Raw genomic sequence first — 13,348 nt, forward strand, 5'->3', positions numbered from 1 at the left:
AAATGGCGTCTAAACTGGTTCCACATCTTGAGAGTAGTCTTAACTAGAATATTTTTACAGTATTCTGTGCAGATTGAGCCATTAGATGTGTAAACCAGAGCTGCCAGTGAGCATGGCAAACATGAGGCTGCCTCCAATCTCAACCATGCTGGGGCATTGTGTGAACTGTCAGCACGCAGCCAGTAGTGGAATATACGGAGGTTGGTTGCCCAATAGTAATAGTTCAAATTAGGTAAGGCCATTCCCCCCAGCACTTTTGGCCTCTGAAGAAATATATTACGGATTCTCTGGGTCCTGTTGTTCCAGATAAACGCCGAAATAGCCCCTTCAAGTTTCCTGAAGAACAATTTTGGAATAAAGATTGGGATACATTGGAATAAGAAAAATAATTTTGGTAAAATATTCATCTTTACTGAATTTATTCGACCAGCCACAGATAAAGGAAGTAGTGACCACCTCTCAAAATCTTCCTGTGTTCTAGTACAGAGAGGAGTGAAATTATACTTAAAAAGATCTTTACATTTTTTTGTCACTTGGACCCCAAGATATGTAAATTTGTTGTGGACTACCTAACGGGATTGTTTGGTGTGGAAATTTATGAGCAGCAGCGTTTACCGGGAATAGTTCGCTCTTATCCAAATTTAGCTTGTAACCGGAGATTGAACCAAATGAGTGAAGGAGCGAGATTGCAGTTGGGATAGAAGTATTAAGCCTGGAAATATAAAGAAGCAGATCATCCGCATAAAGTGACACTCTCTGCTCAAGGCCGCCCCTGAGCGAGGGGCTTAATAGCAACAGCAAAGAGCAAAGGGGACAGTGGGCATCCCTGTCTAGTGCCTCTAAAGAGGGGGAAATAGTTTGAACCATCAAATCGAATCATCGCAAGTGGAGATGAATACAACAGGCTAATCCATGCAATAATTTTCTCACCAAGGCCAAACTTCCCTAAAGTACGGAAAAGATAGCCCCACTCCACTCTGTCGAAAGCCTTCTGCAGATCCAAAGAGATTACAAATTCAGGCTCAGTGGAGTTCGACAAGTTGTACATAACATGAAATAGGCATCTAACATTTGAAAAAGCATACCTATTCTTAATAAATCCAGTTTGGTCAGGGGAGATTATAGATGGCAAAACTGTTTCCAGACGCATGACCAGTAACTTAGGCAGTATTTTGTAGTCCACATTCAGTAATGAAATTGGTTGATAGGATCCACATAAAAGAGGGTCTTTATTTTTTTTTAATATCAATGAAATAGAGGCCTGTGACATGGTCTGGGGAAGAGAGGCAGTATCCACTGAATATAAAAAACATTTTAAGAAGAAGAGGGGCTACCTTATCCATATACTTCCTGTAGAATTCAATAGGAAACCCGTCCGGGCCAAGACATTTAGAGCACTGCATTTTACCCGCCACTCTTCGATTCCCTCCAATGTTATAGCCTCTTCCAGCTGGAGGTTGGAGGCGGGGTCAATACTACGGACAGTAATGGAGCTGAAAAAAGAATAAAAATCTGAGGGGTCAGTTGACTGTTCAGACATATACAAAGACGCATAAAAGCGCTTAAATTCGTCATTAATTAGCGTAAGGTCAGTCGTTACCCCAGTGGGAATTTGGATTTGGGTGATTTATATTATTATATTAGTATTGAACAAGCCTGGCGTAGTTGGTGAGAAAGCAATTTACTTGGTTTGTCTCCGTATTCATAGTGGGCATATCGTGACTTTAGTAGCATGTCCTCAGTTTGAGCTGATGCCAAATTGTCAAACTCAGCCTGTAAAGACAAGCGGTCCTTATATACATTAGGGGAAGGTGATGTTGCATATACATTATCCAATTGTAATATTTGAGTCATCAGATCAGATATTTTCTTTTTTATTGTTTCTTCTCATAGCTCGCGTATGACATAATTTGTCCCCTAATACAGACTTTAAAAGTCTCCCAGAGAAGAGATGGTGAGACATTAGGTGTTTCATTCGTTTCTATAAAAAGATCGATCTGAGCATTCAGAAAAGAGACAAATTTGTCATCGTACTGCAAACGTGTGTTAAACCGCCATGGAGCCCGGGAATTCAGCTCTCCACCTACTGCGAGATCTAAGGTCAGGGGAGCATGGTCGGATATGACAATGGAGTTATAAGAACATGAGCAAACTAAGGGTATAAGTCTATTGTCTAAGAATAAATAGTCAATGCCGGTGTAAGTATAGTGAACAGGTGAGAAGTATGAATATTCCCTACCTGTGGGGTTAAAGAAGCGCCAGGAATCGGTGACTGAGAATTCTTGAATAAAGTTTCTAATAATTTTGGAAGATTTTGAAGGAGTAGTTTGCGGAAGACCGATCTAATGAGCCCAACCAGCAAATAAAATCACCCCTGAGCACAAGCTCATATCAGGGATTCTAGAAAACAGATTACGAAAAAAGTTTGCATCATCCCAATTTGGTGCATATATATTAGCGAGAATCAACTTGGTACTATGAATGTGTCCTGTGACAATAGCATATCTACCATACGGGTCTAGGATAGTACTGGAAGAGACAAACGGTACGGATTTGTGGATCAGAATAGCAGCCCCTCTGGCTTTGCTATGAAAGGTGGAATGATAACGTTGCCCAACCCAGCCTCTCCTAAGTCTTAAATGTTCAGAGACTTTTAAATGAGTCTCCTGCAGAAATGCAATCTGGGCACCCAAGTGATGGAGATGGTGGAGTACTTGAATCATACTTGGAAACACAGTGAGAAAGGAGGATGAAAGGACTGTGGCACTTTGAGCATAAGAAGACCGGTTGTAGTGAACCTAAAAACAAACAAGAACAGATAAGCAAACAAACAAACTAATGAACATTTTCCCACCCACTGAAGCATCTTCCCAAACAAGATGCGGGTGTCCCCCCCATTACAAGCCCCTGGGCTCTTCCTAAAAGACATAGAAGACCTAGTGGCTAACAAAGGCTCCATTACAGGCCAAGAAGACAGCAATTTTCAATTACTTATGTAATAAGTGAAAAGAAAAAAAAAGAAAAGAGCACAGTAAACCAATATGTAATGCAATTATCTACTGCAAAAGTCTACTAATAAGGAAGAGGAATATATAAATGAGATAAGTGGCTAAGCAAGAACTGACTTTTTAATTTTTACATATCATGGAGACCACTTTGCAGGCGATAGCCTCCTTTATTGTCCCCAGAGGGATATTTGCCTTGAGTTCAAATGCTTCACACATAACACTTGACATATTGTTTTATCATACAGCTGACATATACTTACAATAAATAGTACAATATCAAAGTGATATGTAGCCAGACTGAATCACATCACACAGCCACAATCTATTGCTCATCTTTCACAAACAGTGACAAGAGCAACCTACACACAACCCTATATGCATTATATCATGAAGCTATTGCACAACAGACTGGTTTCTATTCCTCTCCACAACCTTCATGACAGTCACCTGACAAGCAAGCTTTAAATTAGATGTTTTTAGATATTGCCATTCTTTCTGACATATGAATATGCTCTGTAATGCAGCCTTGTAAACCCTCTGATTCACCGTGTCTGCTCTAAATGATAACACACACTTTCAACATGGGCCTTCCAGCCAAAGGTGTTGTCCATATGAACACCAAGGTACCTGATTGATTGGTTCATCATTTATGACCTCTGATACCCTCTGACCCATGTCACAACCCTTTCCTCAGTTTATGAAATGGTTGAATGAGATTCTCGGCATGGCACCACTGCACACAGGTCTCTATTTCGGCAGAATATGCAAAAGTACTGTGTCTGTGTGCAGTAGGCTGAGGTAGAAGTGTGTCAAAAATGCCAAAACACATGTTGTACATGTACACATACCCAAATAAATATATACATCTTACTCTGTGAACAAAAACATCGGCAACAATCTGCTTATCCTTTTAATTTCCTGAAAACGCTTCCTAAAACTGGTCACTTCTTCATTTTGAAAAGGTAGTCTCAGTAAAGGCTACAAAGGTTAGGATGGCTAAAAGCTGCAACCACGGTGATTGGATCATCTTCTGAATATAATATTTAGTATGTTAGGCCTACCATAAATTGATGTTTCAAAAAAGTCTATTTTTTGTTTATTTAAAACAACTAATAATGCAGTGTGATGTTAAATCAAACAAAGTCCCACACATAAATATGCTCATGTTTTTCTCCCTTTAGTCTTTGCTATTAACATTCATCAACAACAAAATTAGAAAATTGCATTTTTAAATAAAGATCCATGGAAAATAAAATAAAAAATGCTTCTCTTTGTAAATAGTTTATTTTTTGTTTTTCACAACAGTAGCCTACAAGTCAAAACAAATGCAAATTAGTCAAACAAGTCATTAGGCTGTATTTCTGAACACTCAACTGTAGGTTTTTTATATAGTATATAGTATAAGGCAAATCAAAGTGCTTAGCATAAAACACAATATTTTCATTATTGGTATTTTTATTATATAAATTCTCACGTACAATTCCCACAGACGAGGGCCGGTAATTACTAGGTCACTTCCGGAGTATTTGAGTTTGAGTTAATCTCCGCGGACCCTGTTACTCTTCATAATTGGCGCTGTTGTTGAAGCCCTGTGCGTTGGAAGTGAGTGTTTTCTTTTGCGGGGATTAAGACATTTTAATGCCAGGGTTCGCCTCCCCATGTGGCCATGTCCCACCAGAACAACTTCCCTCCGACACTATTTTGCAAAGGTACCGTCGGCTTAGCACCACCCTAGACGATTGTGATTGGTTTCTAATTAATACCTGTTGTTTGGTGCCTGCTGGTTGGGTTTTAGAAATGATTTTAGCATGATTTAAAGCATGACCAACAGTCATGCATGCACACACACACACACACACGCACACACACACACACACACACACACACACACACACACACACACACACACACACACACACACACACACACACACACACAGCCACCCACTCGCTCTCCCACATTGATGGAGTGTAGAAATTGGATGCCATTTGTGACAATGCTGTCATAGCGTGCACCTGTATTGTATGTAAATGACTTCTCACATTTGGGAGTAAATTGAAAATGGTGCAAAAAGAGATGGAAATGGAACAGGGAAAACACAGAAAGAGAAAAAGAAAATAAAAGGAGAGAAAAGCACCCTCATGAAGAGAAGCAAACAAATGTGTAGCCAGTGTTTCTTATAAACTTTGAGTGACTGAACTTTCTCATTTGTCCCTGGCTTTTATTAGCTACCAAGTCGGCAATAACAGATCCCCAGAATATTTACTCACACGCACACAATGTATAAACAGCAGCTGTTATAGCCATGCTTACAAATTGGATTCTCTGTCGGCTTTGTTTTTTACACTTTTTTTCAGAGGAGAAATGCAAGTGTTACTGTATTATCTGTGCTTCTCTTTTTATTGCCAGACAAATCAATATGCCAAGATATTGTTAATATAGTTAGAATATCCTGCTTTCTGCTGCTGTGGAGCTTTGTGCTGGATTTTTATTTGGCAGCTGGGTGAAGTTAAAGAAAACGCTAAGATGAAATGATGCCTCTGGTAGCTAACACACACACATGCGACTGTGTGTGTGTGTGTGTGTGTGTGTGTGTGTGTGTGTGTGTGTGTGTGTGTGTGTGTGTCTCCCTCCAGTTTTGGATGTCTTTGATCACTATTAAATTAATCTATGATACATCAGTAATATCGTAAAGATATGTAATTACCAAAACCCATAAACTGTGCCAGGCAGACAACTGCTTCAGCAAAGAGTAGCAATACTGGAAACTAGCAGCTCATTGACAAAGACAGACTGATGATGGTTGTTTTCTTATTTTCAAAATATTTGTAGGTAAAGCAAAATTGACTAGTTGTTGGGATCACTTAAATAATGTGCTATCATTTGAGATGCTAAAAAGTTTCACACAAGCAAAATGACTGGAATTGGCACCACTAAAAACTGTAGCAATGAAATCTCATACAAGTTTTACTTCATCAATTAAATTTTTTATTACTAATTACCCTCTGAAAGAAGCAATTTCTTCTGTGATTTCAAAGGTAACATATTGTGCATCCATTAATGATGTTATGTTGTTAGAAATACATGTTAAACATTGCCAAAGTTGTAAAACTTAAGGTGAACGCCTGTAGAAATGAGTTTAGTACAGTCAGACATGCTCCCTCACTGCTCTGATGGGTTTGTTTGTATTTCATTTTTTCTTCCACATGAGATGATAATGATATCAGCTCGTAAATTTCATACAGCACTGCAACCATAGAAATAGAAGGAGAACGGACATTCCCATTTAAATCAACATAGCAGGATGGTCAGAGCAGCGGCCATTTTTACGTGTATCATTGTCATTGCAAAGAACTGTATCTGTTGTAGCTGGCTAACTCATTCTATTTTGATCGTCAATGCACAGTGCTGAGCACCATTTTTCTTTTGAAGTAGTCAAATGACCACGGAAAACAGTTCAATGTCCGTTCTACACTCTATTCTATCTTTGTACTTTGCATTTCACCGAGGATTGCTTTGCCAACTGGACTTACCAATGTCCCACTGGCTGGCTGGATGGCTGGCTGGCTGCCTGGCTGCCTGGCTGCCTGGCCTGTCAACACAGTCTCACTCCCTACTTGTCAAATGTCTGACGCATGGCCAAGGACCCCTGGCATTAAGTTTTAATGAAACAGGGGTACCTGTTGCGTTATTTTTCGACGTGGGGGTCAGTCAGATAGACATTCATGTTAATCCCTCACCGTCTGATATAGACGAACGCTACATCTATCAATATTTATTTAGATGTTATCATGGTATTCATTTCTTTATTTTAATAATATTATTTCGGTCTTATTACCGGTGAAATATTACAGTATGCTGTAATACAGAACATTACGATATGATCCAAGCTAGACGCATTCAAAGCCGATATCCCACAATGCAATGCGGGCATTCATTCACAGAATCGGATAGCGATCAGCGGGTCTTTAACGACAATATCGCTTCAATGTACATATATATAATGAGTGGTTTTGTCACCAGCAACAACACGTTGCTCAGCTTTGTTCCAATAAGTTATGCATCGTAATAACGTTTAAAAAAATCCGCGGAATACTCCGGAAGTGACGTGGTAATAAGATAAAAAATACATAATATTCTGAATATTGATGTTTTTGTCTAACGTTGTATTTGAGGATTTAAACAACAAAGCTAACAATAATAATAAAATACAGTTTCATGTATTTGTCTCATGTATTGTTTGCTTGGCCGGCCGGCGGGCGGCGTCAATCTGAAATGGAATGAAGCCAGCAGCCACGGCAGACAGCAGAAACATAGAACATGTCCTCCCACCCACCCCGGAAGAACTACAAGTGCACAAGCTTTGTAACAGCTTCTGTGGCGCGTCTCTTATGGGAGTTGTAGTTTTAAAGTATATTGGTATATTTCTCATAATTAGAAGTTGGCAGTGTAGAATTTTGGATACACCCTGGATTGTTTTTGGGATGGGGAACACACTGGTGTCATCAGATTTAAAAAATGGAATTGTTAAATAGGTGAAAATAGCTTATTACCATATTTGACAGTGCTTTCAGTTGGTAAACTTTGGTGACCATATCTACATGACAGCTGAGGTCCAGAGCTTTCTATAACAGCTGGTCTTTTGTGTGTAGCACATTCTGTTGCTAAATGACAAGCCTTCAAAGATGTACTGGGTGCAAGGTTCAGAGGTCAATATTTCAAAGCAGGAGTAATGTATCCTCTTCAGACTGACATACGTTACTCTCCAGGTTGAGACCTTTCCAACGATGTCTTTGCTATAGTCCTACGACTAATAGCTAATAGCGACTAATTTTTACACATCATGGAGACCACTTTGCAGACTTTATTGTCCCCAGGGGGATATTTGCCTTGAGTTCAAATGCTTCACACATAACACTTGACATATTGTTTTATCATACAGCTGACATATACTTACAATAAAAAAAACATAAAGTGATAGGAAGCCAGACTGAATCACATCACACAGCCACAATCTATTGTTCATCTTTAACAAACTGTGACAAGAGCAACACACAACCATATGCATTATATCATGAAGCTATTCCACAACCCCTGCAGCCTCAAGCAACATTATTTAAAGTTTTAATTGAGGTAGGTCCGAATAGGCCCATAGTTTAGAAATGTTAAGTTTACATTGGGGTACCCATATCTTCTGCCAGAGGATAAAAACTCATACTTGGCAAGGAGAATAAAGATAGATCAGACCATATTCTCTGTGCTTGCCTGGAGAGACTGGTTTCTCTTCCTCTCCACAACCTTCATGACAGTCATATGAATATGCTCTGTAATGCAGCCTTGTATAACATAAACCCTCTGATTCACCGTGAGTGTCTGCTCTAAATGATAACACACACTTTCAACACAGGCCTTCCAGCCAATAAAGGTGTTGTCCATATAAACACCAAGGTGCCTATAGGAGCAGAGCCGATTGATTGGTTCATCATTTATGACCTCTGATACCCTCTGACCCATGTCACGACCCTTTACCCAGCTTGTGAAATGGTTGAATGAGATGTGTGAGTTGTGTCTGTGTGCAGTATATATGCTCAGGTAGAAGTGTGTCAAAAATGCCAAAACACATGATGTATAGGTACACATACCTATACAAAGCTATATACAGTACATCTTACTCTGTGAACAAAAACCTCGGCAACAATCTGCTTATCCTTTTAATTTCCTGAAAATGCTTCCTAAGGCAAAGTGGTCTCAGGTGAGGGGCCAGACAAAGAATGGTTCAAAAATCCTGTGAAAAATCGAGGAAGGGATGAAGTGACCCTGCCCGGAGGAAGCCCGGGGCCCCCGTCTGGAACCAGGCCCAGATGGAGGGCTCGTCAGCGAGCGTCTGGTGGCCGGGTTTGCCACGGAGCCCGGTCGGGCACAGCCCGAAAAAGCTACGTGGCGGACATCCCTCCATCCCATGGGCCCACCACCTGTGGGAGGAACCGCTGGGGTCGGGTGCGCTGCCACATGGGTGGCAGTGAAGGTCAGGGGCCTCGACGGACCAGACCCGGGCAGCAGAGGCTGGCTCTGGGGACGTGGAATGTCACCTCTCTGTGGGGGAAGGAGCCGGAACTTGTGCGGGAGGTGGAGCGCTACCGGTTAGATCTGGTAGGGCTTACCTCTACGCACAGTCTTGGTTCTGGAACCATACTCCTGGATAGGGGTTGGACTCTTTTCTTCTCCGGAGTTGCCCAGGGTGTGAGGCGCCGGGCAGGTGTGGGGATACTCACAAGCCCCCGGCTGAGCGCCGCTACTTTGGAGTTTAACCCGGTGGACGAGAGGGTCGCCTCCCTACGCCTGCGGGTTGTGGGGGGGAAAAACTCTGACTGTTGTTTGTGCATATGCACCAAACAAGAGTTCAGAGTATTCGGCCTTCTTGGAGACCTTGAGTGGAGTCCTGCATGGGGCTCCAGTCGGGGACTCCATAGTTCTGCTGGGGGGACTTCAACGCACACGTGGGTAATGATGGAGACACATGGAGAGGCGTGATTGGGAGGAACGGCCTCCCTGATCTAAACCAGAGTGGTTGTTTGTTGTTGGACTTCTGTGCTAGTCATGGATTGTCTATAACGAACACCATGTTCGAACATAGGGATGCTCATAAGTGTACTTGGTACCCAGAGCACCCTAGGCCAAAAGGTCAATGATCGATTTTATAATCGTTTCATCTGATCTGAGGCCATATGTTTTTGGACACTCGGGTGAAGAGAGGGGCGGAGCTGTCAACCGATCACCATCTGGTGGTGAGTTGGGTCAGGGGGTGGGGAAGACTCTGGACAGACCTGGTAAGCCCAAAGCGGGTAGTGTGGGTAAATTGGGAACGTCTGGAGGAGGCCCCTGTCCGACAGACTTTCAACTCACACCTCCGGCGGAACTTTTCGTGCATCCCTGTGGAGGCTGGGGGCATTGAACCCGAGTGGACAATGTTCAAAGTTTCCATTGCTGAAGCTGCGGTGAGGAGCTGTGGTCTTAGGGTCTTAGGTGCCTCAAGGGGCGGTAACCCACGAACACCGTGGTGGACACCGGTGGTCAGGGAAGCCGTCCGACTGAAGAAGAGTCTTTCCGGGATATGTTATCCCAGACGACTCCGGAGGCAGTTGCAAGGTACCGAAGGGCCCGAGAGGGCTGCAGCCTCTGCCGTGAAAGAGGCAAAGCAGCGTGTGTGGGAGAAGTTCGGAGAAGACATGGAGAAGGACTTTCGGTCGGCACCAAGGTACTTCTGGAAAACCGTTCGCCACCTCAGGAGGAAGCGGGGAACCATCCAAGCTGTGTACAGTAAGGATGGGACGCTGTTGACCTCAACTGAGGAGGTAATAGGGGCGGTGGAAGGAGCACTTTGAGGAACTCCTAAATCCGACTAATACGCCCTCTATGGTAGAGGCAGAGCTGGAGGATGAGGGGGATTGGCATCAATTTCCCTGGTGGAGGTTGCTGAGGTAGTTAAACAACTCCACAGTGGCAAAGCCCCAGGAATTGATGAGATCCGTCCAGAAATGCTTAAAGCTCTGGGTGTGGAGGGGTTGTCTTGGTTGACACGCCTCTTCAACATTGCGTGGAAGTCTGGGACGGTGCCTAAGGAGTGGCAGACCGGGGTGGTGGTTCCCCTTTTTTAAAAAGGGGGGGACCAGAGGGTGTGTGCCAATTACAGGGGTATCACACTTCTCAGCCTCCCCGGTAAAGTCTACTCCAAGGTGCTGGAAAGGAGGGTTCGGTCGATAGTCGAATCTCAGGTTGAAGAGGAACAATGCGAGTTCCGTCCTGGTCGTGGAACAACGGACCAGATCTTTACTCTCGCAAGGATCCTGGAGGGAGCCTGGGAGTATGCCCAACCAGTCTACATGTGTTTTGTGGATCTGGAGAAGGCGTATGACCGGGTGCCCCGGGAGATACTGTGGGAGGTGCTGCGGGAGTACGGGGTGAGGGTCCCTTCTCAGGGCCATCCAATCTCTGTACGACCAAAGCGAGAGCTGTGTCCGGGTTCTCGGCAGTAAGTCGGACTCGTTTCAGGTGAGAGTTGGCCTCCGCCAGAGCTGCGCTTTGTCACCAATCCTGTTTGTAGTATTTATGGACAGGATATCGAGGTATAGTTGGTATAAATAGTGATACTTTACAGATAGAGTAGGTATAGACCACACTTTATAATTTACAGAGACAAACAATTTCCCCAAAGAGCAATTGCACTTATTGCAGCAGATGTTCTCTGATTTGATACAGCCTGCATGTTTGTGCTTTTGTATCAGATGCAGAGGGCCGTGACAAAGCGACTGGAGGCAGTCCCACAACACTTTTTTTCAGTATTTCAAGTACAGCTCGTTTAAGAAATACATTGTGTTTGTGTGTGTGTGTGTGTGTGCATTGTTTTCAGCCATCAATGTGTCTGCTGATACTGTATGTATTTCTGTTGATTCTAAATTGTCCCTGTGTGATATGAAAATGATTAGTTAAGCCTAGTGAACCATTATATTACCCTGTACTACTGACATGAGTGTTAGTTTTGAAGCTTATCCTGAAACTGTGTGTAGTAATGCTAAGAATATTCTACCATTAGTTCAAGCCCAAACCGGTTAGCTTCTCTACTGAGATACTAATAAAGCAACCACATTATATTGGCCAGTCTAAGACCTTTTTTGGTCTCTATGGTAGTTTTATTCTGCTTTCCCTTCACTTTAAACCAAAATATATTAGTCCAATTTTGACATGTGTATCATTTTGATTACCACAAGGCACATTTGTTGCACCAGGTCTATAAAGCTAAGTGAGCCTGATGAAGCTTTGTGTGAGGTGAAAGGCTCCATCTCCACCCCTTAATCGATATAAATGAGTGTTCTTAGCTGAAGCGGATCATGCTTTTGTGGAAATATGACCAAGTTTCCCCTCCTCCCCCTCTTTTCTATTTCTTGCCTCCTCTTTCTCTCCTCTTGCCATTATTCTCTCTACCCATTTGTCTCCTCCGCAGGTTTTGGCTTTGTGACATTTGAAATTGAGGATGTGGTGGAGAAAGTCTGCGAGATCCATTTTCATGAAATCAATAATAAAATGGTGAGTGGTGCATTTCAGAATGGCTGACACAGATCTGGATTAATATTTGATTTTCCTTAGTGTAACAGTGAAAGTGATGGTGGAAACTGATGCTGGACCAGCTACGATGGAAACTGGTGTGCACACACTTACACATTTGGACCTGCATACACACACCAGTGAGATGCTAAAGGGATAAGAGAAGTGGAGGTCGGCTGTCTGTTCTGTGCAACTGATCACTAACCATGAAATTGTGTGTATGATCCCGAAGCACATACAAGGGCAGAACAACCTGGCCTAACCTCTGCCCCAATGTCCACTTTCCATGCCAGGATGCTCTGCAAATTAGACTGGAATGGCTGGCCATGACTGAAGGTTTGTCATTGTAAGAGAAAAAAAGATCACAGTGAACATGGGGGCCCAACAAAAGGTAGCAGGTTAGTGTTTGGTTAGTTCATCTTCTTCCAACCTTCAGCTCAAATGCTCAAAGTATTATCCAGTGTTTTTTGTTTGTTTTTCATTTTTTGAATGTTTTCAGCCCAGAACGTTGAAAGAAAAGAAATAGCAGTTGCATATCACATTATACCATTATGTCACATTATCTGGGGACGGTGCCTAAGGAGTGGCAGACCGGGGTGGTGGTTCCCCTTTTTAAAAAGGGGGACCAGAGGGTGTGTGCCAATTACAGGGGTATCACACTTCTCAGCCTCCCCGGTAAAGTCTACTCCAAGGTGCTGGAAAGGAGGGTTCGGTCGATAGTCGAATCTCAGGTTGAAGAGGAACAATGCGGATTCCGTCCTGGTCGTGGAACAACGGACCAGATCTTTACTCTCGCAAGGATCCTGGAGGGAGCCTGGGAGTATGCCCAACCAGTCTACATGTGTTTTGTGGATCTGGAGAAGGCGTATGACCGGGTGCCCCGGGAGATACTGTGGGAGGTGCTGCGGGAGTACGGGGTGAGGGGGTCCCTTCTCAGGGCCATCCAATCTCTGTACGACCAAAGCGAGAGCTGTGTCCGGGTTCTCGGCAGTAAGTCGGACTCATTTCAGGTGAGAGTTGGCCTCCGCCAGGGCTGCGCTTTGTCACCAATCCTGTTTGTAGTATTTATGGACAGGATATCGAGGTATAGTTGGTATAAATAGTGATACTTTACAGATAGAGTAGGTATAGACCACACTTTATAATTTACAGAGACAAACAATTTCCCAAAGAGCAATTGCACTTATTGCAGCAGATGTTCTCTGATTTGATACAGCCTGCATGTTTGTGCTTTTGTATCA

General features: G+C 43.0%; 1 protein-coding gene across 1 annotated transcript in view; it reads left to right on the top strand.

Annotated features, from left to right (window-relative positions):
• LOC144513768 (RNA-binding protein Musashi homolog 2-like) overlaps positions 1 to 13,348 on the top strand; it is a 375,361-nt gene that overhangs the window by 282,168 nt on the left and 79,845 nt on the right. The window contains exon 8 of the mRNA XM_078244953.1: positions 12,007 to 12,089. Coding sequence (XP_078101079.1) covers positions 12,007 to 12,089 — 83 coding nt within the window. The remainder of the gene's footprint in view (positions 1 to 12,006; positions 12,090 to 13,348) is intronic.

This window comes from Sander vitreus, chromosome 3 (genome assembly GCF_031162955.1).
Source record: "Sander vitreus isolate 19-12246 chromosome 3, sanVit1, whole genome shotgun sequence".
Classification (NCBI taxonomy): Eukaryota; Metazoa; Chordata; class Actinopteri; order Perciformes; family Percidae; genus Sander; species Sander vitreus.